Here is a 27,292-nt window from a genome sequence, read left to right on the forward strand (position 1 = left end):
AACTCCGAGCAGATGCTTCCTCCAGCGAGTCCGAGCAGGTCACGCTCATTGTCCTTCCTGGTAATGATGATACACTGTCAGTAATCCTATACATGGCAGTCTAACCTATTTACCCCGTTATAAGTTTCCGACTGATAATAGAAATGAGAAATGTGCTTGCATGAAACTCCTCATGAACATTATTGTTTCTATTCTTGCATCCCAGATGTCCGGTACATTATAAATTGTGCATTTGTTGTCTTCAAATTGTACTGCATTGCGACCTGCTGATTATCTGATGTTTTATGTCTTCCATAAGAGCGAAGACTCTGATGAGGAAGACCTGTTTGCCATCAGTGATAAGTGGACTTTTGAATGGAGCAGCCGGCGCTGGTCCAGGTTGCAGGACATCGACGGCCTTCTGGGAAACCAAACATCGGAGCCGTCCGCTGGTGACAACGGGCCTCTAAGAACAACAACCAGCAGCGAAAGCGTTTTAACAGACCTCAGTGAGCCGGAAGTATCGTCGGTACATAGCGAGAGCAGCGGGGGCAGCGGTCCGCGGGGCCTCAGCGCCGAGGACTCTGACTGCTCTACACGTACCTGCTCGGATTCCGTAGCCATGCCGGACTCGACGCTTCTTACAATGTCTCACATCGCAAAAGACATCAGCCATTACGGCTCGCTGCGTCACAAGCACGGAAAGACAAGTCGGACCCGTGCCAAAGACTTCCTGAAACGCATGGAGACATTACGCTCTCGGGGAGCGCTCGGGAGGGGTCGCAAGAACTTGGTCATTAGTTCTCCTGTGCTGCAGCAGGAGGCCCACGCCCTCAAGACGCTGCCGTGTGCAGAGATCCTAAACGGAGACGGCAGGCCTCCAGAGCCGCCGTCCCACAAAGTTCTGTCTCAGTCCGGCAGCGAAGGTAGCAGCCATTACGGCGGAAGTGCTGGGAGCACACCGAGCCTTAAAGAGCGGAAGCCGTGCCGGGCCGACCACAAGCGCAGTGGCATGTATTTAGAAGACGTCGACATATTCTCAGGCAACCAAGTTGCAGAACAAAATCGCAGAAATGAATTCTGCTCCTACGAGGACCTGGTGGTCCATATTCCCAATGACCACAAGCCAGGAACCTTCCCCAAAGCACTGTCAATAGAAAGTCTTTCGCCAACCAACGGAGGCTCAATAAACTGGCACAGGGGCAGCATGCACCTGGACTCCTCGCTCATTTCTTGCCGGCAGGAAGCCAGGCCCGTCACACAGTGCTGTTCCCGAGGAAGCCGCATAAGCGTTTATGACAATGTTCCTGGCTCTCATCTCTACGCTAGCACCGGGGACCTTATAGATCTGGAGAAAGAAGACCTGTTTCCACACCTGGATGACATTTTGATGCATGTCAGCGGTCTGCAGCAGATAGTAGACCATTGGTCCAAAAATATACTCCCCGGTGGGGAAGGGTTGCCAAAGGTGGAAGGAGCAAGGGAAGAGGCAAGTCAGATCACGCTAGACTTCGAGGCAGATTCTGTGGTGGAGAGCCAGACTACGCCGAGCGCTGGAGATGGAGTGTCTCTTTCCGACATTGAAGCGACGAGGCTCAGGGAAAGGAGGGACTCGGGAGTAGGGGCTTCACTTACAAGACCCAATCGGTGAGACTTTTTTTAAATTATTATGTTCTTGCAGAGGACTGACTTTTCTCTGCCTTTTGTTGCTCCAGGTTACGATGGCCCAGTTTTCAGATATCCAATCGTCTCAGCCTCTCGGTGGCGTCTCTGCAGATAACCAACCAGTCCGCAGGCCAGCTGAGTTTGCTCCAAAAATTCTCTCTGCTGCGTCTCACTGCCATCATGGAAAAGTATTCCTTGTCAAACAAGCACGGCTGGACCTGGTCAGCATCATTCAAACACTTTACAACCCGACTCAATCTGCAAATGTGTGGAATTTGACTTGTCAGTTGTGCTTTTTTGTCTCTCCTAGGGCAGTCCCAAAGTTTATGAAGAGAATGAAGGTGCCGGACTACAAGGATAAGAATGTGTTCGGCGTACCTCTGATAGTGCAGGTGCAGCGTTCTGGACAACCACTGCCCCCCGGCTTGCAGCAGGCCCTGCGGTACCTGAGGAGCCAGTGTCTTGACCAGGTCAGCCGGAGTGCACGCTCTCGGGTTGCATGCGTCCAGAAGGGACGTAACAAGTGATTGGCTTTGCCTAACGGGGATAATGGGGTGTATGGTTTCCGCTGACAAAAACACAGGCTCTTGTACGATACAATAGACGTAAAACAACAATGCGGACAATAACAGCTCGATACCTTGCTCTCACGTCATGGCGTCGTCTATCCTCGTTTGATATCAACATGTTTTTTTTTGTGCCGCTAGGTGGGACTCTTTCGTAAATCAGGGGTAAAGTCCAGAATTCAAGCTTTGAGGCAGTTGAACGAGAGCTCCCCGGACAATGTGAACTACGACGACCAGTCCGCTTATGACGTGGCAGACATGGTGAAGCAGTTTTTCAGGGATCTACCTGAGCCGCTGCTCACCAGCAAGTTGGGGGAAACCTTCCTCCATATCTACCAATGTAAGGACACTTCACTTGGGTTTCAGACTCTACCATCAACTTGGTCACAGATAGGATAGGAGTCATTCGCAACTGGACTTTCTGTTTATCTTGGAAGATATTTTTGCAGGCTTCATCTGTTCATGCAACGAAGCGTGCCAGTGTTTCTGTGGAAAACCCAACTGTTTCGACTCCAAGTTGGTGGCACACCGCAAATCTCGTATTTTATCGTTCTTTTGGAGTGCAAAAATGGGAAATCCATGGCGATGCCTGGCAGAGAGGCCATATTGTCAGTCCACAAGAGTCGCAATGTGGAAACGCCCTCTTTAATTTTACCTTCATCTGGAAACTGATAATGGAGTTGCCTATGAGGCCATTGTCATTTTTTGAAGAAGAATTATTGAGTGTTGTTGGAATGGACAAAAGAACATCATCGGACCTGTGGCTCATGGGTCCTCGTTGCATGAACTGTTGAACGCTTGAAACATATTCTCAGACCAACAGAACAGTCCAATTGCGATCCAGTCAAATCCCAGTGAAGACAATGACCTGGACGAATGAAAACCTTCGCAGCCTTGTAAAAATCAATGTTTTTAAACAAGCAGATGTGCCAAAGGACCAAAGACTGCAGGCTGTCCAGGCCGCCATCATGTTGATGTCAGACGAAAACCGAGAGGTGCTGCAGACGCTGCTTTGTTTCCTGAGCGACGTCACGTCCTCGGTGGAGGAAAACCAGATGACGCCCATGAACATTGCAGTGTGCCTGGCACCCTCCCTTTTCCATCTCAACATCCTCAAGAAAGACAATCTTTCCCCAAGGTAAATCCTAACCAGATGCCCCCATAGTTTCAGAATGACTTGGACAAAATATGCGCAGATCCCATTGACTCCTAATTCATTCTCTTCAGCCGTGACTCCATAAACAGACTTAAAAAGGGTTAAAGAGTTTTCTCAACCACCGGGGGGTGCAGTAGATTACTCTTTTAAAAGGATGAGGCGCTCTTTTTAAACCTCATTTTTTATGACATCACGCTGTGTACAAACAAAGCAAAGCTCACTAATTTACCGTGATGAAATTGTTGCCCGAAAGGATCAAAGGAGATGTCCTGCCAAGTTTAAGTAGGGTTTATGTAGTGCGCACTGCATCTAGATGTGGAGCCGGTACTCTGGCCTCATAGGCTTTGTGTTCCCGTAACCCTCAGGGCCATGCAGAAGAAGTATGCTAGTGGCAGGCCAGACCAGAAGGACCTGAATGAGAACTTGGCCGCGACACAGGGTCTCGCTCACATGATCACGGAGTGCAATCGTCTCTTCGAGGTACAGCAGCCGCCCGTCGTTTGTCTTCCAACCCAGGTGGTATCACAACTCCACTTCTTTGTCGATTAGATACCGCACGAAATGGTTACGCAGTCGCGCAATTCCTACGTGGAGGCTGACCTGCACGCTCCGACGTTTGAGGAGCTCTTCAAACAGCTGGAGGATGACAACGGAACCCATGACAACCACATGGACGGCAGGCTGGAAAACTTGCTCAAGGAGGCCCGGGAAAAATCCAAATACTGGGTGTCCTGCAGCAGCTCCGATAGCACAGAGCTGTCCTACAAAAAGGTAAGTATTCACATTTTCATTTCATTTCATTTTCATTGTGTGATGACTGCATATAACGAGCGCTTTTCGTGTGGCCAGATGGGTGATGGGAATCCGCTGAGACGCTGGAGGGTGTCCGTAGAGGTGGAGGCGCCGCCGTCGGTCGTGTTGAACCGCGTGCTGCGAGAGCGCCACCTGTGGGATGTTGATTTGCTGCAGTGGAAAGTGTGCGAGACGTTGGACAAGCAGACCGAGGTCTTTCAGTACGTCCTGAATCGGATGCCGCCCCACCCCAGTCGAGACTTTGTGGTTCTAAGGTCAGTTTGAAACGCCGTGCGATCGTCATGTCGTATTGTCATCATTGTCAATATTGCAGAAAAACACGCTACAAGCCACGATTATTAGACAGATTTAGCATTAAAAATGTTTCATGTCATAGCCTTCGTGATGCGTGCACGGCGATCCTGACATACGATGGCCATAATTGTTATGTAATGAGCTAGTTAATATTATGTAGTACTTGACCATTTGACCGCCGTACAACTTTTGTCTTCATTTGTTTCATTTTTTTGGCCTGGAAATACTTTTCATTCATATATATACTATGATCATGATTTTACCAGTGTGTCAGCACAGACTTGAGGGACTAGTATGTTGTGAGAAATTTGAGTTGCGGCTCTGTAGTAAAATCAACCGAATCAAACGTGTCCACCAGGTGGCGTTACGTCTTACTCCATTAAGCAAAAATTTACAGCTTTTTTTTCAACAAGACTGCGTCACAACTGAATTCCATTCAAATCTATTTGAATTAATAATGTTCACTACTGATATGGGATACTTCATTTCAGCAGTCGTGATAGAGGGAACAGGGGTTATGTCGCCACTCCAGTAACAAAACTCCGTCATTAACCGAGGGTCCGCTCTATGCTTCGTCATCAATTTAATCTGACAAACTGATTTTTTTTTTTCTGTTTTCCCAAGGTCATGGAGGACAGACTTGCCCAAAGGCGCCTGTTCCTTGGTTTCTGTCTCAATCGAGCACGAGGATTGTCCTCCCGTCGGCGCGGTACGAGCGATTGTCCTCGAGTCCAATTACCTGCTCGAGCCCTGCGGCTCGGGGAAGTCCAGGCTGACTCACATTTGCAGAGTGGATTTGAAGTAGGTTCCACCAATATATTTTTTATCAAGGGTCCGTCAGTTGCAAGTTCTGCAAAGTTGTGTCGCCAACACCATTGTACGAATGTAAAACGTACAACCAGAGATGTATTTTTGTAACCTGGTGGAAACATCATTTATTGGTACTGGAAGCCCACATTTAGGCCACATACATGTTCATCAGTGAAATGGTTTTCTCTGTGGTGTAATTAAAATTCAGTTAGATTAGGCTGGTCCAGTATTTGCATTCGATTTGACTTAATCTGCTTTTTTTTTTTCTTCTTCTTCTTCTTCAAGGGGAAGGACTCCGGAATGGTACAACAAAGCCTTCGGCCACATCTGCGCCGCAGAAGCTGCTCGCATCCGCAACTCTTTTCAGCCGCTCATCGCAGATGGTCCAGAGACCAAAATCTGAAACCTTTGGAGCCTTTTCGGTCATCGTGAAGTCAAAGAGCAACGTTAAGCCGCCCCCCCCCCCCCCGCCCCCCCTTACGCTCCCCCGAAACTAAGGCACGGTGGAATCTGTTCTGTTTTATATTCTAATGTTGAGCTCCTCTGTATTTGCACAATAACAAAATGAGGACATCTTATAGGTGTTGAGCGTATTTACTTGTTGGGAATTTAATCATCCTGCCAAAAGTCTCGAACTTTATTTACTTTTGATATCAGAAAAAAACTCCATAGTATAATGTTCCGTATATATAATAATGCATTACCGTTGTAATATACAATGTCTAGGACATTCCAGCTCTTTTACGCTTCTGGGAAGCATGTACATCTTAATCATTTTAAGATTTAAAGCTATAACTATAATTGTGTATATAAATGTGTGAATATACTGTACATGCAAACGACGTGTATATATTGGACATTTGTAAAGTGATTAATGCTCCGGTCATTTCATACAGAATGATTTATCCTTAAATGTAAACTGGTTTTACTTCAGTATTGGAATTCATCTTATTTGTTTTTGTTCAACTTTGACCTCGCGTGGTCGCGAATGACACAAGGTTTGACGTGGTCAGACCCGCTCGTAGGGTACCCGATGTGCCAGTGGCAATAAAGGACGTACATTTCTTTTTTTGTTTTTTTTTTTCAAATAAAACTGTCAGGAAAATAACATTCTTTGTCACATTCATTTGCATGTGCAAACTACAAACACATATATATTGTGTATTTATGATATGTACAACAACCAGGATTAAAAAATGCTGATCGAGTAAAGAGGGACATCTACTGGTGATTTTGGGGCAATTACTGTAATTTCTCATGAATGCTTTATGCGTGATTGCTGTTAAACTGAAAAGTTTCCATTTATTGTACAAGTCAAGATTTCCCTTGTCCTAAATATATTGCAGGTGTAAAGTTCCAACGTGACAAAAATGATAACATTTGAGATAAAGGTGGGCGGCACGGTGACTCTGCTGGTAAAGCGTTGGCCTCACAGCTCTGAGGTCCCGGTTTGATCCCGGACCTGCCTGTGTGGAGTTTGCATGTTCTCCCCGTGCCCGTGTGGGTTTTGTCCAAGCACTCCGGTTTCCTCCCTCATCCCCAAATCATCCAACATTAATACACCCTTGTGAGGATGAGCAGCTAAGAAAATGGATGGATGGAGATAAAGGTGAGTACTTTTATTTGTGCTGTTATTGTAAATTACAAGTGTATTTTCAAGGAAAAAGTTGAATGTCATCAACAATAATAGATGAAGTTGTGTTTGTACAAGAAGTCATTTTCGAGATTCAATTACTAATTTTATGGCAGTCAAGAATTTGAGAGGCTCATATTTTTTCAATTTAAGTCACACTAGTATCGAATAAAGTCATCTATTTGTTAGAAATTAGATGAGATGATTTGCGATATTATGAGAATAAAGAAATAAATCTTTTTTTTTTTTAAATGTAACCAGTAATGTTAGAATAATGCCGTATATTTAAAAAAATCCTACGTTTGAAATTAAAGATGACATGTTAAGAGTCATTTCTAATTAAAATGTTATTTTTAAAATTAAAATTGTATTTTATTAGACTATTATGTGTTTTTTGCAGTAAAGGATCTTGGAAAGTAAATTTGTAATTTATAAGCATAAAGCCAAATATGAACTGGATTTTAGAGAAAAGTGCATATTTTAGATAAAAGTCATAATAAAGTATTTTGGGTACAGTACAGTATATAATTTCTGTTATGTACAGATAGATGCCCGTGTTTAATGTTTGGACACTCGTGATTTCATATGAAGGAGCATTAGGGCAACCATAAAAAAAAAAAAAAAAGTCCAATCAGAACAGCCAAGGAATATTATAGTGTTCGGAGTCCACTTTACACAAATAGTCATTAAATTGGATTTTGAATGTAGTGGGCAAAAAATATCCAATATTAGAACACATTAATGGATCGTTCCCTGAAACCCAGTGATTAGAAAGCTCTCATTTTTCGGCTTAGAAATTCATACGGCAAGAGAAGACTTCCAGTCAGCAAATTAGTTTCATTTTCAAGTACTTTTCAGTGGATGGATCGTCACCCTTGTAAGATCCGCAGCCTTTTACGCGACGGGACAAAAGACACTTTTACTGGTTCCGCGAAAAAATATCCCTGAATTCATTAGCCGGTGCTTGCTTTACACCTTTAAAAGTTTAATTAACCTTAAAAAAGAAAATGAGCCAAATTCAGATCTCATTACAGGCTTTGAGTTTCAAAGTGTCATTTGTCTAGAAAAAAAAAAAAAGCAACTCTTACTGGCTTCCTGTGCTACTCGCCACATTCTTGCCTTTTTGCAATATCGCCAGCCCACATGACAAAAACGGGCTCCAAATATGTCGAGATGGTGTCTGATCAAAGTGTGAATGGTTGCGACATATTCTGGGCAGGTGGCACGGTGCCCATTGGTGTGTGTGACTGTTGTCTGTCTCCATGTGGCTTGCGGTTGGCTGGCAACCACTTTAGGGTGTACCATGCCTGCTACCCAGTGATGGCTGGGCTGGGCTCCATCACTCCCGCGACCCTTGTGAGGATAAGCAGCTCAGAAAATGGATAGGTGGATCATATGGGGACACTTATCCACCTGCCCTGGGGAAAAATTTTGCATTCAAAAATATTTAAAAACAAAATCTTCTCTGCCTTCAATTTGAATTTGTTTTATTTTCATTTTGTGTTTTGAACTCAGTCAGGCATTTATTGAAGTTCTTGGGTGAATTACATCTGCCTTGCTCAACCAGCACCACCCTCCTTCACGATTGTGTCATTTGAATAGGGGTGGACTGACTTTTTATATACACTCGAGTATTGCTTCACCTCTTTTGTTAACCGTCGCATTATTGATAGTTTTAAAAAAAAAAAAATAATATACAAGAATACACATAACTGTTTTTTGTTGATCATATGAATAATTTCGGTGATTTGGTGTGCTTTTTTTTTTTTGGCTCGAGTACCTGCCCCCCAAAATCGTCTGTTCATGTGCTTGCATACTATCAATGTCTATGGAGAGCAAGGTTGTCAAACTCATTTTTCTCGCAGGCCACATTGTTGTTCTATTTCCCCTCAGAGGGGCGTTATAAAATATGTCATCGTCTCGTCATATTCACATCATTTTATGAACTCGTTTTGGAATCAGAAATCAAGGGTAATGTGTTTTTCAACTATTCACATTTCGTAACACAAAAATGCTTGTAATATCTCAACTTTATCATTTATGATATATGACAATTTGAAATTTTGGTACAGATTTTTTTTTTACAAGACTCATGGAAATTGACACTCTCGATTTGGCTTTGGGGGCCACATCAAAACATGCGGTGGGCCAGATCTGGCCCCCGAGCCTTGAGTTTGACACATGTGATGTAGAGGTTCTGCTAAAAGTTTAAAAGAATGCAATTTATCATCCAAGTCATCTACTTGACATTTAAATAAGTTATTTAAAAATATATATGATTTGACAGTTGAGTCACAGACTCCCAAAAAATGTGTTGTCATTTTCTTTTTTTTCTTCTTTATGATGCACCAACGAGTGCAATTGATCTCGGCTGGAGCTCAGCAAGCCCCCAAACTAGAGGGGACACTTCCAGGGAGCAGCCGGCGGGCGGCGCTGAAAGCGGTTCCGAAGACGGCGGCAAGTCGCGTCCGAGCTGCGCCGAACGGAACGTCGTAGTGCGGGCGGGCTCGTTAATTAAGCGAGCGCCACCGGCTGGGACGTGCCCGTCTTTTTCCTGCTCTCCCTTCCGGAGCTCGGCTCGCGACAACCAGCGTCGGACACTCCGAAGCCGCCGCCGGCCAGGACCAGCGAGGACTACTTCGGCGGGGGGCATGCCGGGCTCCGTGTCAGTCACGGAACGAGCACCTGCGCCGGGTGCCGGCGAGAAGGCAGCCATGTCCGGCCCCGGATCAGCGCTGCTCCTGGCGGGCGTCATCGACCCGTCGGTTCCCATTCGAGACATTAAAACCAAATTTGCGGTTCTCGGCGGTCTCGTGCGAGCTGGAGAGGTCAGCAATAGGGACATAGTGGAGACTGTGCTCAATTTGGTGAGTCAACTCTTTGTTTTTTTTTTTCGTTTTTTTTTTTTTTTGGGGGGGGGGTCCCCCCCTCCCACTCTCTCCTTATCATGTGAGTTGATGTTTGTTCCCAGTACTTGATGATGGCAGTCTCTTGGGTTGTGGCAAAACAACACACTGCCATCCTCATATTTTATATGAAATGTGCCACGAAAAAAAATATTTACAAGTCACTTTATTTAGAAGATTGAGGCAGAAGATATTGTAGTTTCCATGTTGAAGAACTTTCATTGCTGGCTAAATGAAATCGCTCAGTTAACATGAAACATTCAAATTATGTCACCTGCCCTTGAAAAAGACCTTCCGGCTGCACAGAAGGCTTTTTTTTTTTTGTGTGTTCCCCAACTTTTATTGAGCAAAGGCACATATTCTACATGAGGAAAGAGGGGAAAAAAAATCTCTTCACACCACCATACAAAAATTTCACAAAAATTTTGGAGCGTTTCAGAGGCATTGAATTGCTCATTGCATTTTTTTTTTGGATTCCACAAATATGGCGCCCATTTGTCACGTTGTAATTTATGGTGTGTGTTGTACTCGAGATGAGCGAGAATACACATCGCAGACACATCCATGATCTCCAGAATTTGTGGATTAGTTTCACGTCATGATCGCGCAGTTTGTGGCTGTACTACACACAGATGAAGATTTGCTATCGTAAATATCGAATATGTTCACCAATTACAATTGTTGGCTCCAAATCGGTAAGTCTCAAAAAGGAAAAAAAAAAAATCCACTGTTGACACATCCCACACCCCAAGATAATTGGTCAGGATAATCTTTTAGAGATGTCCGACAATCGGTTCTTCGTTTAAAAAACAAAACAAAAAAAAAATGGCTAATTATCTGTCTGGCGCAAATTGCCCCTAAACGTGCACACACTGGATCGATTTGATCATTTACGGCAGATTTTCATCATTACGATATTTTTTTTTTTTTTTTTTTCCCTGTCTTAGATGCGTCATGGAACGTCTCCATTGATATTTAAAATCTCTTCCGGTATTTCGTTTGAATTTCAGGAGCAAAGCAAAAGCAAGAAAAGATGCAACACTTCCAATTCAAACGGTCCCAAATGAAGTCAAAACAATTACACTCCTGTTTCCCCGCTGCGGATTGCATGTCAAGGTTATGTGTGGCATAATAAAGTTGGCGGTGGCATCCTAAGGTTACCCGAGGCGAATTAAGGCGCCGTGTGGATAGACAACCGCGGTACATGCTCGTGTAATCAAAACAATTACTCTCAGAGCTGTGTGTGGCATAACAATCAGGCACATTAATACTCCTTGTTCTTGTGGTTCCTATTACTAAAGGCTTACTACATTTGCTGTTAGAGCCACATCAATCCTTGTTTCAACAAAACACAACAATAATACACTGAAGCCGTTTATTGCTGGGGAGGTGTTCCAGACCAATGCTCCCGATATTGACACCATATCTTCTTCTTCTTCTCTTCCTTTCGGCTTGTCCCGATGAGGGGTCACCACAGCGTATCATCTTTCTCCATCTAAGCCTTTCTCGTGCATCTTCCTCACTAACACCCGCAGTCTTCATGGCCTCCCTCACAACATCCATCAACCTTTTCTTTGGTCTTTCTCTCGCTCTTGTGCCTGCCAGCTCCATCCTCAGCACCCTTCTACCAATGTACTCACTCTCTCCCCTCTGGACATGTCCAAACCATCAAAGTCTGCTCTCTCCAACTTTGTCTCCAAAACATCCAACTTTAGCTGTCCCTCTAATGAGCTCATTTCTACTCCTATCCAACCTGCTCACTCCGAGCGAGAACCTCAACATCTTCATTTCTGCTACCTCCAGTTCTGGTTCCTGTTGTCTCTTTAATCCCTACATTATGGCCGGCCTCACCAGTGTTTTGTAAACTTTGCCCTTCATCCTACCAGAGACCTTCTGCCAACTGTTCCACCCCGCTTGAAGTCGTCCACTCTTGCTATCTCTTCTCCCTGGAGCTTCGTTCTTCCCCCACCACCCCTCTCATTCATGCACTTATACTCTGTTTTACTTTGGCTAATCTTCATTCCTCTCCTTTCCAGTGCGTGCCTCCATCTTTCTAATCGTTCCTGCTCCCTGCTTTCACTGCAGATCACAATATCTATGAACATCATGGTCCAAGGGGAATCTAGTCTAACCTCATCTGACAGCCTATCCATTACTACTGCAAACAGGAAGGGGCTCAGGGTGGATCCCTAGTGGAGTCCCACCTCGACCTTAAGTTCTTCTGACTTACCTACGGCACATCTCACTGCTGTACTGCTGTCCTCATACAAGTCCTGTACTATTCTAACATATTTCTCCGCCACACCGGACTTGCGCATGGAGTACCACAGTTCTTGGTACTCTGTCATAGGCTTTCTCTAGGTCTACAAAGACACAATGTCGCTCCTTCTGACCTACTCTGTACTTTTCCACCAGCATCCTCAAGGCAAATAATGCATCTGTGGTACTCTTTCTAGGCATGAATCCTTCCTGTTGCTCGCATATACTTTCTTCTGAGTCTAACCTCCACTACTATTGTCGCCATATAAAATAATCATTTATCATCAAATCATTATCAATCACAATAGTTTAATCCATTTAAATGTATTGAAACACATTTTTTAAACAGGTCCTAAATGTTTTTGAAGATCCCCACACATAAAATCCAAACATAAAATGTATAGAAAACACTTTAAGCCTTTAAGAGGCGGGTCCTGGTGTGGCGTCTTTCTGTGAGCGTGGGCTGCGGCTGACAACAGGTTTTGTTTCCGTGTGCCCTTTGTGTTTACTGATTTGCTCGACGGCTGAAACGCGCCTCCGTGGTGGCGGCTCTCCTTTCCCACATTCAAGGGCATCGCGGGCAATACGTTGGTCACGCAACGTACTTGGCAATCTCAACAAATAGTACGCCCTACCCAAAAAGTTTGTAGTTGCCTAGAAATCCTACATGATGGCTCACTGAATATGCAGTGAGTTACTGTATACTATAACCTTCCATCCGTCCATTTTGTTACCCACTTATCCTCACAAGAGCCTCGGGAGTGCTGGAGCCTTTCCCAACTGTCAACGGGCAGATGGCGGGGTACACCCTGAACTGGTTGCCAGCCAATCACAGGGGACATAGAGACAGACAACAGTCGCAACCCACAATCACACCTAAGGGCAATTTAGAGTGTCCAAATAATGTAGCATGTTTTTGGGATGTGGGAGGAAACCGGTGTGCCCGGAGAAAACCCTGCAAGGCACGGGGAGAACATGCAAACTCCACACAGGAAGGGCTGGGATTGGCCCAGAAGTATGAGGCCAAAACTTTACAGCTGTCTCCACCGTGCCGCCTATACTATAACTCAGGGCTCGGGAACCTATGGCTCGCGACCCCTACCTGGCTCTTTTGGTGGTTCCATATGGCTCGCGGAGCCCTTATAATGACATACTGTACATGTGATTTCTGTCGTACAGAGAAGGCTTGTCCTGGTGGGGTTTTCCGTCCTTCGGTGTGGGAGGCAACGCAAATGACGTAGAGACAGTTTGGCCGAGTGGGTTGCCATAGTTTTTGGGTGGTAGTCGATGTCCAGAGGTGCACAAGGGTCTAACGTTGATCGTGTCAGAACAACTAATTATGGAAACGCTTTTGACAAAGGTCGCTCAAAGAAAAAAATATGAGGAGTCCCGAAGTTTTCAACAAGACTGGACAGCCTTTGTGGAGATGGAGGGTTCTGCTGTGTGTTTAAATTTCACAGATGGGGAGTATGCCAAAGCATTCATACTCAACGTTGCCAATCAACATTTTGCCAACTTCGCATAAAGACAAGATCATCAAACAAATAAAAGACACGCCTTTGTCGGCTAGAACTGTTCATCATCCTACCCGCGTGATGGAAAAATCAAATTGAATTACGTTCACGATTAACGGATGGAAGTCTCGACGTCTGCATGAAGCTTAAACTAATGACGTATGAATCAGACTACAAAGCCATCACAAAACTGGGCAGCACCAGAAGTCGCATTAATGTTAAGAAGTGCTTTTGTCACGATTGGTTAGCAACATCATAATGTTATATTAAAAGAATTAAGAGACTTTATTGTACTCTAAAATTGTTAGGTCTACATAAATGCGCAAATACACATGTATTTAGTTTTTTAAATATTGCGTGGCTCTTTTGAAATTACCTTTTTAAAATATTTGGCATTTATGGCTCTCTCAGTCGAAAAGGTTACCGACCCCTGCTATAACTGAAAAAAAAAAAAAAAAAAACCGCTTTGAAAAGGATCTTCCAAAAGGAGTTGCTGTGAATAAACTGCAATACGGCAGAAGAACTTAATGGTTTTGAACTGAAAGTCAAGTAACCCCTGGGAAATACTTCCCGAGATCTTGACCGCTCGATCGGGGAACATATGTTTTTGACAAAAATTTTTCCAAAAATGAGACCTCTTCCGAAGTAGAGGGAGGCGATAATCTCATCGCCAGACGATGAATCTTGTCATAACTTTTTAAAACTTGTTTACAGCACAAACAACCAAGACTATTCTGGCCTCATTTCAAGTTCGGGTGAACTTAGAATGACTGAAAGAATCTATAATAAATCAAAAAAGCTACACCACTACAAACAACTTTTTCAAGTCTTGTTTCACCTCTCTTCAAACTCTGCACATACGGTATGATTTTTTTTTTTTTTTTATTTCTTAAGGAAAGCAAAAGCCATAGATTTTTTTTTTTTTTTTTTTTTTTTTTTTTTTTTCTTCACGTATGTGCATTTGCATTATTGTCGTTTCATTTGAGCCCAATCTGTATCGTTGAGATGCATTTCAAGCCGTTGCCAAAACCGTCCAACCAATCAGTTTTGTCCATCTGCGGACTCGACGCTAATAGTCCAAGCAACAAGCCACGTTTTTTTTCAATCTTGTTTCGGCAGTGACCCCTGCCAAAATCTCAAATAAATGCAGGTGGATTAGCCTTCACTCATACCAAGATTTTCCTTCTGTCACATTAACTCACAAAAGTGAGCACACCTCATGAGGTTCCTTGTTAACCTTGTTGCCCAGAGAAAAGCCAGACAGGCACGGGGGAGAACGTGCATCATCCTCTCAGGTGGGGCCGGGATTTAAACCCCGGTCCTAAGAACTGTGAGGCAGACGGTCTAACAAGCAATCCAGAGTGACTCTTAAGACATTTTCATCAAGGTGTATATTTTGTTGTTAATGGCAGGAAGTTGAGTGACTTTGAGTGGAGTGTACATTTCCACCATTATACAAGCTGTACATTACTTGTTATTGAAGCAAAATGGGATTTGGGCAGTGTTGTCCATTGAAAAGATATAAAATATTTACAGAAATGTGAAGCATGTAGTCATTTTCGTGAGATATTGTGGCTAGCCGGCAATCATCTCAACCAGCGACGTCCAATGACTTGAAATTTCCTGAGCAAAGAGTAATTTATTTTTTTCCGTCCACTTCATTTATACAAAATTTTCTTAAGACCATACCGATCCCCCGAGCTCCAAAAATATCTCACTTTTACGATTAACTTTCCCCAGAGTTTTATGTATTATTATCGTTGAAATGATCGACCCAAATATTTAAGTAATCTCCAGTCACCTTCTGTACGTTCTCTTTTTGGAATAATGTTGAGCGACAATTTTGGTGGTCAAATAATCTGATGATCGAAGCGTCTTTTTGCCTGCATGTTGTGTTTGTTCGGAATTGACACCTAGCGGATCTCTGCATCTATCAAAAACAGTCACGTATCTGCAGTCCTTGGATGTGGTGTATTTCCAAGCAGTAACTCGCCATTATATTTATTTCCTGGTGGATTGTCAAGATGGAAGATTGCAAATTTATGCGTCAGGCTCTCATCTGCGCTTAGAATTTTCAAGCTCGCTCGCTTTGCCCGACTGAGTGCGTTACACCAGCGTTGTCTCAGCTTCTCTTCTTTTCCCCGCAAGTTTGCCTTCTCATTTCAGAAGCGTTTTGCTTTTACGTGACTAGATTGGCTTGATCCCCTTTCACATTGTGTCATTGTGCAAGGTATAACCCGCTAATCCATATTACATCAGAAAAAGGTATGAGTAACCTTAAGGTAAGATGAGAAATAACAATCCTGTGTAATGACATTGCCGTAAGATTTTGCTCAGGTTGTTTTTAAAGTTCTGAAGACTGTGGGGAGAAAAAAAAACATCAATGCCATCTCACGGGATCCAATTTGGCGAGTCATGGATGCAACTTTTCTGCCCTGGAACACCAAGAAAGATCCAAGGCAGAGTATTCCTCATCATAAAAAGTACGTCTCATGTTGTTGAGCTTTGAAGGCAAACCAAGAGATGGTCATTTCCTTCAAATGCGAGGAGGACCTCGTTTTTTTTTTTCCAGCTCAGGAACTCGAATTTTGTTTTGTCATTTGTTTTTGCACTCTGTTGTTGCACTTGCACAATTGTTGTTCCCTTCCTTTTCCCAATGTGAAACCAGCCATGACCCTAAAAGCAAGCTGTACCCTCGTCATTTCTGCCATACTGCTGCATCTCAACAATCAGGTACAGTGAAGAAAATGAGTATTTCAACACCCTGCTATATTGCTAAGTTCTCCCACTTAGAAATCATGGAGGGATCTGAAATTTTCATTGTAGGTGCATGTCCACAGGGAAAGAGATAATCTAAAAAGAAAAATCCAGAAATCACAACGTATGATTTTTTTTTTTTTTTGATTTGTGTGATACAGCTGGAAATAAGTATTTGAACACCTGTCTATCAGCTAGAATTCTGACCCTCAAAGACCTGTTAGTCTGCCTTTAAAGGTCCACATCCACTCCATATATTAACCTGAATCAGATGCATCTGTGTGAGGCTGTTAGCTGCATAAAGACACCTGTCCACCCCATACAATCAATAAGACTCAAACTTGTAACATGGCCTAGACCAAAGAACTGTCCAAAGACACCAGAGACAAAATTGTACAACTCCACATGGCACGAAAACGCTATGGAGAAATTGCCAAGCAGCTTGGTGGGGGAAAAAAAGGTCCACTATTTGGAGCAATCATTAGAAAATGGAAGAAGCCAAACATGACGGTCAATCTCAATCGTAGTGGAGCCCCATGCAAGATATCACCTCGTGGGGTCTCAGTGATCCTTAGAAAGGTGAGGAATTAGCCCAGGACTACACGACAGGACTTGGTCAATGACCTGAAAAGAGCTGGGACCACCGTTTCCAAGGTGACTGTAATTCTGAACTTTTTGGCTATAATTCCACGAACCATGTTTGGAGGAAGACAAATGATTAATTCCATCCCAAGAACACCATCCCTAGGAGGGATGGTGGTGGTAGCATCATGCTTTGAAGGTGTTTTTCTGCACATGGGGCAGCACGACTGCACTGTATTAAGGAGAGGATGACCCCGGCCATTTATTGAGATTTTGGGGAACAACCTCTTTCACTCAGTCAGAGCATTGAAGATGGGTCATGGCTGGGTCTTTCAACATGACAATACCCGAAGCACATAGGCAGGAAAACCAAGGAGTGACTCCGTAAGGAGCATATCAAGGTTCTTGTGTGGCCTAGCCAGCCTCCAGACCTAAACCCAATAAGAAATCTTTGGAGGGAGCTGTAACTGTGTTTTACACTGACAGCCCAGAAACCTGTCTGATCTAGAGAAGATCTGTGTGGAGGAGTGGGCCCAAATACCCCCTGCAGTGTGTGCAAACCTGGTGAACAACTACAGGAAACATTTGACCTCTGTAATTGCAAACAAAGGCTACTGTACCAAATATTAACATTGGTTTTCTCAGGTGTTCAAATACTTATTTGCAGCTGTATCACAGAGACAAATTGTTGAAAAAAATCATACATTGTGATTTCTAGATTTTTCTTTTTAGATTATCTCTTTCACAGTGGACATGCACCTACGATGACAATTTCAGACCCCTCCATGATTTCTAAATGGGAGAACTTGCAATATAGCAGGGTGTTCAAATACTTATTTTCTTCACTGTAACTTTGCTGCTCTCGGGTTGGTCGTCTTGAGATTGCAAACTCGATTCTGCTTCAGCTGCTTCTAAACACGATTACACAACAATCGATTCCACACAAGAATTCAGAACAATGAACCTAACATTGACAAACTTTCTTTTGTTTGCTCAGTCACAGTGATTTAAGAGTGTAAAGCCCAATTTGGTGTCCACAGATAATGTGGAGGTGGATTTAAAGGCTTTTGACTGTGTCATCATGTTATGAGCAGTGACTAATTGGCCATTTGTCCAAATGTATTCCAGCAAAATTAATGACTTAAAATAATAACAGTGACGTGGGGGGCTCTGAGTTATCGCTGAGTGTAACGGCCGTTCTCCCAAAACGACCCAACTGTTAACCATTAAAAGCTGTAAAAATGACCTTTTTAAACATCTCTAATTAAAGTGTATCATCTTGCTGCAGGTTCATACAGCGGTGATTAATGTCATCTGACCACAACGCTAATCACCTTTTTTGTTTTATGACACTGCTTTGTAGAACCTCGTTCACGGCACATCTTGCACTTCCCACGCAAACCTTCGGCTACCTTCGTGCCATCTGCCTTAGAATTGCATGTACACTATGCAAGATGTTTATATGTTGACATATGGTTGATATTCTTGTAAATGTTGGAATATGATGATGAGACTGCATATTCATTGATATTTAAGGTCATTTTATTCCTAGAGATAATGAACACACTCACCTTTAGTCATCATTAATGTTCTTGTTCACCACATCCCAAAGTATCTGGTCAGTCTTCTACTTGAGATGAACCATGAAAATTCCCAAAATCACTTATTTGATCATGGTTATCAATGTGATCAAGATATTTGTAAAATGATATTAGAAAAGAAAAAGGCACATGCGTAAAGTGCAGTACGTTAAAAGTCCCTCCGTGGATAGCCAAAAACTAGTAATTGACCCCCGGTTCTGTCTCACCAAGTTTGTATTTGCCCATGTATTTATAGTTTAAACAGTAAATTCATCACATATGTTGAGCCAAAACCACTTTAGCATCATTTCAAACTCATTTTACATTACCTTTTAGTAATCTTAATTTGTGTTGAAGACTCTACCATGCTAAAGTGAAAATGTCACCAGCAGTTACGTCGCACGAATGATTTTCAAGCAAAGTGGGAACATAATGACGCTTACCTTCTTCTTCTTAGCTGCCGATGCTATTGCTAATAACGCGGCTATGTGGCATAATACAGACGCACTGACATGTCTGAGCAAAAACTCTAAGCCCGTGAGCGCCCCCTTTCACCACTGTGAGCAACATCAGACGTATGCAGTGTGGTCAATCAGCGTCATCCATTGAAGTTACATGGCTCATTAAAAGTTTGATTACATTCCCATCAGAACATTTTTAAGAATAATTTTATTTTTGCTAACTTACACTGAAAATGTGGCTTGCGGCCATGCTACCCTGAGAACTCGTCAGATCTCGGAAGCTAAGCGGGTTTGGCCCTGCTTAATACTTGGATGGGTGAACGCCTGGGAATACCAGGTGCTGTAAGCTTCTCTCCCCGGCTAAAATGCAGAGGGGTTGCGCCAGGAAGGGCATCTGGCGTAAAACCGTGCCAAACAAATGTGCGTTCATCTGAGATGACACGCTGTAGCGACCCCTAATGGGAAAAGCCAGAAGAAGAAGAAGCGACAGAATCGTAATTTCCGGCCTACAAGCCGCGACTTTTTTCACACGCTTTCAACCCTGCAGTTTATGCGGTTGTGTGGCGCTAGCGTTAGCGCACCTGGTTATAAGCCTCGGGACACAGACTTTAACGCTAGCGCCGCGCTTGGAAAGTGCTTAAGTCTTCGGGAGAATATGTTCGAGGCTAGATTTGGCACGGAAAGCCCACTTTTACGGGTTTCATAACTGGCAAACGACGACTACTGCAGCCTACTAAGCAGTAGTCGTCTTCTTTGAGCTTCTTTGTATTGTATTTATTATACTTTCCCGGGATGGAACAGATCAAACTCGTACGTCAAGGCAGCACTTAGACATCCTGTTTTTGCAGACGAGCGTTATTCAGTATTCCGATGGAAACGTGGGCCTTTTCAAAAGACTTATTTAATTCTACTCTCCAAATGGCTTTTTTTTCTTTTTTTTTTTTTTTTTTACACTGGCTTTTCTTCAAATCATCAGCAAAATGAAAATGGTGCCTGGTAACGTCCCCGAGTGCTCGCATTGATAAGACATCCAGTGTCTCTTTTTTTTTTTTTCCCCTTCATGCCATTTTTAAAAGCACAGCAAAGGCCGGGTGTGTAGTTCCTCTCTCAGCGAGGTCCGGTTCTCCTCTTACAGCGGTCGTCCTTCATATTTGCTCGTGCGGAATTACCCCAGTGAGATGTTCATGGTCTATTATAATAGCTTTTGGTGTACTTTGGGACATTTCTCCTAGCTCGGCAGACGAATGTTTACGACAGATTCGGCCAGGGATTTAAGGGTTTAGCAATAAACTGTGATAACCTTTTAGACGGAGACCAATATTCAAATTTATAATCATCTTTTATACCCTGTTTAGTGTCTCTGAGAGGAGTAGTGTTTTGGCTTTGACACTGGGGGAGGAGAGGGACTCTAGAAGACTAGGTAGAGGAAATAGTTTTGTATTTTTCATCTCAAAATTGTATAGTCTTCATCTAGCATGTGTGGTACAAGTTTTTCAAGACACGAGTCGTTTCACAGATTTGACTTTGTTTATTTTTGCTTTCAATGCCATTTTTTTTTTCACGTGCCTCTATTTCTGGGCTAATTAGCATGTGTCTCTGGGTTTGTTGCACTAGTATTCCTTCCTTGTCCAGACAACATTCGTTAATTTCTTCTCAGGCGAGGTCGGCATCGCTCATCCACTCCCGAGTGACGATAGAAGGGGGGATCGGGGTAGCGGTTAGATCTGTACCGCGTGGACCCTTCAGAGATTTGACTATCCGGATGAAAAGAAGATACTGACTGAATTGGTTCCATCGACTTGTGTACTCATCAGAACTTTTCAGGACGATGCCAACCAACATTGGGAATAATCAGCAGTCTTTAAATTGAATTTACATCGTAAAACCGTACCCAAATTCTGCATAGGGGAGGACTGCTGGTGGAAAGAGGTGTAGAAGTCACCTACTGTATGTCAAACTAGAAAAAACCTCTCCAAACAGAGGAGGAAGAAATTTGAAGCGTCATCTGTTGTCTGCCAAAAACAACTTCTTATGACATCGCTCACCTCAAAGATTGCCTCCTCAAAGTCATTACTATGCAGGATGCCTTGGTTCACTTTCCACACCAGACAAAGACAACTCTATAATGTTGACCACCCGCCAGGGGACACACCCACCGAGGCATAAAAAGGGAACTTCCTTAAGTGAAATTTAGATTAGTTAGATTAAAGGTGAAACAGAACAGTCCAGTTACTTTGCTTCAACCTTCAGGAAAACAGACACCGGGACCACCATAAAAGTTTGACCTTGCTTGGCATGACTTCGCAATAAGGGGCCTGCAGTGCCGCGAAACAACAAAGCAGCTGATGATCCCTAAGTGAGATATTCCCCCTCCACAGCTCGATTGAAGAGAATTGTTCGCCGCCACCAATTCTAAGAATTGTTCTTGGTGTTTTATGAGGAACTGGAATGGATTTCTTTGAAAGGTGAGCCAAATATCTTCTACCTTGCTTCCACGTTAAACCACCCCATAGCTAATGTGGTACTCGGAGAAGGGCAAACATCAGATTCTTGGAGCTGTCGTCACTGACCGAAACCTTGTTCACTTGTTAACCTCATTTAAACTCTGAGACATACATGTTGAATCTGTTACTGGCAGTCAACCAAACTCTCAATTCAATTCTTTTGTCTTCGGCCCCACCCGCCACCACCATGCAACGCCCCCCCCCCCCCCCCCCGGACCCCCTCCAGAAGGGAAAAGCCCAGCACGCGAGTGCTCATTTGTATGGAGATGAGCTGCATCTGTGATCAGGCCAAGTCGTATTGCTCGCTGCGGCGGAGTTGACTGTCGCGACGTGACAGAGCCAAAGCTGAAAATGCAAAGAGCTGTAACAGAAATAAATAATAATGCGGGGGAGGGGGGTGATAATGCAGAGCGAATCCTGAAGCGGTCACGGGCAATTTTGAATGAATCAATACATCAGATTATGTTTCTAGTTAAAAAAAAAGAAAAAAAAACGGGCCCTGTGATATTCTTAAAGCATTGCGCTTATTCAATCAGTCAGGATGTTGGCTTGGGTGACCTTTTGCATGCAACTTGTCAACCTGCCCTTCACTGCCCTTGAGCAAGGCCATTCCTCATCGCTCTTTCAATATGCAGGACACAACATAAAGAAGCTGTAGGGAATAAAACTATCCATACAAACCCACTCTGGCATTTAATAGATCCATTTTAGAGATGGGCCTTTTCAATTGAACCACAATGTTCCAGGAGTCCTTTTGACCTTGACTTTGTGTACATTTCCACCATTAATTTCCACGAGATAATGAAAACCAAATAGATTGAAACTTTTGACATTGTTTTTAATTATCATTTTGAGTTAGCGTCACTTTTTTTTCTATTCAGGTTCAACATTTTTTTTTTCCCCTTTCCTCGCTTCCCTAACCTTATTTAGTATCTTAGGTCAAATTCCGAGTTGTTTAAGTTCAGGGTGTCCTCTCTATTGATGTATTTCCTAAAGTTTGTGAACAGTTGGTGGTTCATTTCTGTGTTGGTTCTAAATTCATCAAAATACTGGCAGCAATCCGTTTTATAGTGAATTGTATTTGTTGGTTTGTATTGGGCATAAGTCAAACATATCCATTGAGCGAGTGTGAAGGGCAACAATGAGGAGGTGCAAGGCACCACTAAGTTACGTGACCTTTCTCAATCATATTGATTTTTATAGATTCCAAGTTGTTTAATCGCCCAAACTTTTGATTTTCGACGATCTAATGTGTTTGTTTTTTTTATCCCTGCAGGGGATTGCGCTTGTAAGGAACCCAAAGACCTTAGCCTGACCTTTTTTTAGGAAGCCATTTATGTCTCCATTCTTTATTTATTTTCCTTTGAAGTTAATACAAGTGAAAGGCAGTCACTCAGATGTCTTGGTAACATTTCCCCATATGTGGGAGGAGGCATAGTTTGTTTTAATTGAACCTAACACGACAAGTACTACTTAACTACAGTACTTTTGTACGATCAAAGTCTCTCTGGGGTAAGTGGTCGTCTGAAAAAGCAACATCTCTTTATCTGTCAGTAGGACGCTTGTGGCAAGGAGAACCAGCATTACTTGTGAAGAGCTGTGTGTTACAGCAAGTGACGACATATTTATAATTCTCAGTTGCGCACGACTCACTGGGCGATTAATGATGTGTGCCGCGAATCCAGGTTGGTAGATTAGGCCAGACATGCGTTAGCTCTGTTAGCCAGTATGTTTCAGTGCACACGTCGTTTCCTCTAAAGATGTCAGGTCACCCTCGTCTCCAAAGGCTTTTTAGTCCCAAGGAATATTTTTGGGGAAATATACAGTATACATCTGATTCCCCAGATGTTTCTATCCTTGAATGTTTCTATAGCTTGCTGAAGGCTTGAAGGACTCCACGAGAGGTGGATGACACACTGATTAATACCAAGGGATCAACTTGATGAAGAAATCATTAAATTATTTTTTTATGGCTCATCAACCTCCTTTCCGTGTTTTAACTAGATCTTTTAAGAATCAGCCATTTGGACAGACAGTACATACTCAGGTTTTGAGTGCTTCAATTCCCCTTCTGAGATGAAGAAAACCATTTTCATAAGTATTGAAAATTAAAATTCAGTCCTTTTAAAGATGTCTGATTTAACAAAGCCATGGCAAAAGGGACAATTGCAAGAGCGACTGAATGTATTGTCATCACGCAAATGTTATTTGCAGCCTCTTGAGAAACGAGGATTTAGCAGATGTCCCCGACGGCAGACCTTGCGTAGTGGACATAGCTCAGTATGGGGCCTCAAGCGGGAGCAGACAACAACTGGATGAAGTTGTCGGACTTGATAAAAAGTCATTTGAAAGCTTGAAAACAGCCAACCTGAGTTTAGCCCTTCCAGACGTAAAGGAGGTCAAAATTCATCTTGAAATGGTATTTCTGGAATTGCCCCTGCCAGCGCGGCAGTCATTTGTCTGTGTGTATCGTTGCCCGATTGAAGGTAAACGTTTTTGATTGAAATTTCTTGTTTACATGTCTGCTCATGCAGCAAAATCCATTAACATTGAAAAACATTCCTTACCGTGTCAAATATTTGATCCGCCGAGAGGAATTATAAGCACAGGCTGTAATTAGGTTTTTGATAATGTTTTAATAAAACCCAATCACTGTTACGACTGTATTTACTTCGTCGTCCATTTTGTGGCATAATTTACTTTCGGCTGTCTTCATTTTTTTTATGAAGCAAAATAAACTGTGTTGTCATGTTTGCTGTTTATCTGTGAGTTTTGTTTTTGTTACATTACTTACTCTAATTATGATAATTATGACGATGATTGTGAAAATGTTGGCCACTCATCACGCTAACTGTGTTATGAACTTTTCATACTGTTTCATCACAAGCTCATAACAATGGAGTGTGTAGCTGACCTCGATTTAGCGACTCTTTGTTGCCTTTTATTCCGCTCAAGAAATGTGTCCCGTTCGCTTTGTTTGCATATGGACGCCAGATTTGAAGCAACGGCTGGATGCTAAATCTGTGTTTCGGGCTAATGCTATTAGTCGCAGCGCTGTGAAAGGAACATCTGGCTGGAGAGCCTCGCCGTCGCTCCCGAGTCGCCAGCAGAGGAGGATTAGGGCTGCGGCGTTCTCTTGAAGATGATTCAGCGTGGAATTAGACGGCCTATATGGAACACGGCTCGGGACGGCGCGGACGTGTCCCCGCTGAGATGGGGGGGTGGGGTGGTGGTGGAGGGGGGAAGCATGGTGTTAGTGCAGATGAAAAGCCGTGGAGATTGTTAAAATCAGGCTTCTTGCCTCAAAGTGATTGTAGATGTTTTGAGCTCTCTTTAGAGAAATTTTCCAATGCAGATATTTTATTTGCTCCCTTGTGTTGAGTTTTGGAGCTCCCCTATGAAAGCAGACAAAGCTAGACCTCTTTTTCCAGCTGTGTTGACGATGGTCTCAGCTCGCCATTTCTGTTGCTTGGGACTAGGACCTAAAACGGTTGAATAGCAAATCATTGAAATGAATGGAACGCCTCACATTGTGTTCCTTGACCACCGGGGTGGGGGTGGGGGGCCTATAATACAACATGCAGCGCATAATACACTATGGAAGATGGTGGTCACAATTGACTCAATAAGCTTCAGTACTACTGTTAGCCATTTTTCGCTGAGATTAAAGAATACGCACTATGCCTGTGAGATGCAGGGTATTGTGCCTCAAAGTGTACTGCTTGTGTTAAAAAAACCACACAACATTGATGCGATTCATTAGCCTGACTTTGGCACTTTGCATTGTGTGTTAGCATTAAACATTTCTCGGGCAAAGTTATTCTGTGTAGTTGTTTTAAATACAAAACATAGAATTCTCTATTTATCGGTTATGTTTGACAGTAAATTGGAACCCCTGTAGCACTCATGACTGAAATTTTTTGCCTGGAATTCAACGCAAAAAAAAAAAGCGTGGCTCGTGTCATGCAAAACATGTCAAGTCAAGTCAAGGTACCTCTTTACATGAAATTGGTGATACAGTATTTGTCGGGAATAAGGACAAATCTCTGGCGCCACGATCAACAAACACTACATAAATAGAGTAACTGACCTCCCACCCTCTCAAAAATGTCTGCAATTGCCACATTAACAGTTTAAGCACAAATTATGATCCCAAAACACTTGGAATAATTTCACAAACTTAAAATTAAGGAATGAATGAAGTATATGGTTTATTCATTTTTTTTTTTTTTTTTTTGGGGGGGGGGGGGGAGTGTACCTCTCCCTCTGTCAGACAGTCTGAATCTTCCATGAATAACCCAGGCACCTCCTGATATAAAAAAAACTTCTAACATATCTAATGTACATCTTTGAGACCAATTCATACTTCAGCTTTGACATGTAATTGTGACTTTTTAAAGCATTATAGGAAGCACAAAAGAAAAACCACACAATTGGGTGAATCTGTGAATGAGCATTTCGGGAAAAGCTAGATTTGCTAATAGCCATGGATGGATAACCCTGAGATTACTGTAATTAAAGGTTTAACTGTACAGCTCTTGCATTGATTGATAATTTCCGTGGAGGAACTGATTCCATATAAGGAAACAGATGATTGCATCCTAATTTCCTTCAAGTGCTGTCATTTACCGAGTCAAAACCAGCTGCTGACGCAGAGTAGCCTGTTGCCAAGCTAAGTTGTTTAGAATGTGCAGAATGACCCTTGAGGGTGCGCCGAGACTGTCTTTGTCAGGCTGTTCATTCTCAACTGGAGGGCAACTGATACCGGTTGGTGGCTTAGTGGACTGCATGTTGGTGTTCATCCGCTCAGCTGCATGATTGCCATGTGTCAGCAAAGACAAGCCAAGTCTCACACCGAGCGCTGCCGATTAGTATGGCCGCCGTCGCACATGTGGTACTGAGCTGTCCAATTGCGCACCCGCTTCATGCCTGTTAAGCGGCCGGCTGGTGTTCCGATCACACCCCAGTTGCTCTGCTGTTCGCTAAACATAATATGCGCCCGGCTATCGTTGGGCTCCATCCAACCATCAGGTTATTATCTAGTGTTTATCCTGTATGGGGCCGCGGGGGGAGCTGATGCTGGTCTCCGCTCACAACGGCCAGCAAGGTGCGGTCACCCTGCACACATCGGGAGGCGTTTGCAGCTCTCACATGGACAGATGGATCAAACCATCAACACTTGCGTTCACACATATCGGCGTGTGCAAACATGCACGCTTTGTAGGCTGTGGGAGCAAGTAGCGTCGAAAGCGTGAGGTTTTGCCATTGCCAACACACCAGACACTCATTGTTTCCAAGGAAACTGTCATTTTACTTCATTTTACAGCATATGTTTCCACCAGGAAAAAATTAGTTTCACCATTCACACATTACAAGGAACAGATGAGGCAATCTCAATAGAAAACATGGAGAAAATCCAGTCTTTTTGGAATAATTCATAGCATTTCATGCTTGAAAAAGTAGTAGGCATTATCAAAAATGGAACATCCAATACCTTGACAGCAGAATCTCAAAATTCAGTTACCCGATGGAAACTGGCCAAAAATCTGGGCCAAATGAAATTGTGTATTTTCCTTACAATGTAGAAGCTGAAGTCAATGATGTCTCAGCTGTGTAGTTGACTTCAAAGCAAGGCAAGGCAAACCCTTTTCATTTGTTAAGCACAGTTCACACACAATGCCATTCAAAGGGCTTTGTGCTAGGCATAAAAAGGCATCAAATTTTTCTCGAGACAAGCCTTGCAGTCGTCGAATCTGCTGCAGACAAAAGCGTTGGTTCGTCTCGGAGACTCACACTGGACAGCTTTTATCGAC

At 43.2% G+C, this 27,292-nt stretch overlaps 2 protein-coding genes across 10 annotated transcripts in view; both read left to right on the forward strand.

The window, feature by feature from the left end:
- Positions 1-6,377, forward strand: part of stard13b (StAR related lipid transfer domain containing 13b) — a 72,522-nt gene extending 66,145 nt beyond the window's left edge. For all 8 annotated transcript variants that reach the window (XM_061827222.1, XM_061827223.1, XM_061827220.1 and 5 more), the window contains 10 exons: positions 299-1,626; positions 1,695-1,865; positions 1,955-2,114; positions 2,352-2,550; positions 3,135-3,348; positions 3,732-3,846; positions 3,916-4,137; positions 4,216-4,433; positions 5,098-5,274; positions 5,569-6,377. In XM_061827222.1, coding sequence (XP_061683206.1) covers positions 299-1,626; positions 1,695-1,865; positions 1,955-2,114; positions 2,352-2,550; positions 3,135-3,348; positions 3,732-3,846; positions 3,916-4,137; positions 4,216-4,433; positions 5,098-5,274; positions 5,569-5,686 — 2,922 coding nt within the window. In that variant the 3' untranslated portion in view covers positions 5,687-6,377. The remainder of the gene's footprint in view (positions 1-298; positions 1,627-1,694; positions 1,866-1,954; positions 2,115-2,351; positions 2,551-3,134; positions 3,349-3,731; positions 3,847-3,915; positions 4,138-4,215; positions 4,434-5,097; positions 5,275-5,568) is intronic.
- A 2,921-nt stretch (positions 6,378-9,298) lies between these two features.
- Positions 9,299-27,292, forward strand: part of LOC133504630 (neurobeachin-like) — a 239,147-nt gene continuing 221,153 nt past the window's right edge. For both annotated transcript variants that reach the window (XM_061827086.1, XM_061827087.1), the window contains exon 1: positions 9,299-9,783. In XM_061827086.1, coding sequence (XP_061683070.1) covers positions 9,568-9,783 — 216 coding nt within the window. In that variant the 5' untranslated portion in view covers positions 9,299-9,567. The remainder of the gene's footprint in view (positions 9,784-27,292) is intronic.

Source organism: Syngnathoides biaculeatus, chromosome 8 (assembly GCF_019802595.1).
Source record: "Syngnathoides biaculeatus isolate LvHL_M chromosome 8, ASM1980259v1, whole genome shotgun sequence".
Lineage (NCBI taxonomy): Eukaryota > Metazoa > Chordata > Actinopteri > Syngnathiformes > Syngnathidae > Syngnathoides > Syngnathoides biaculeatus.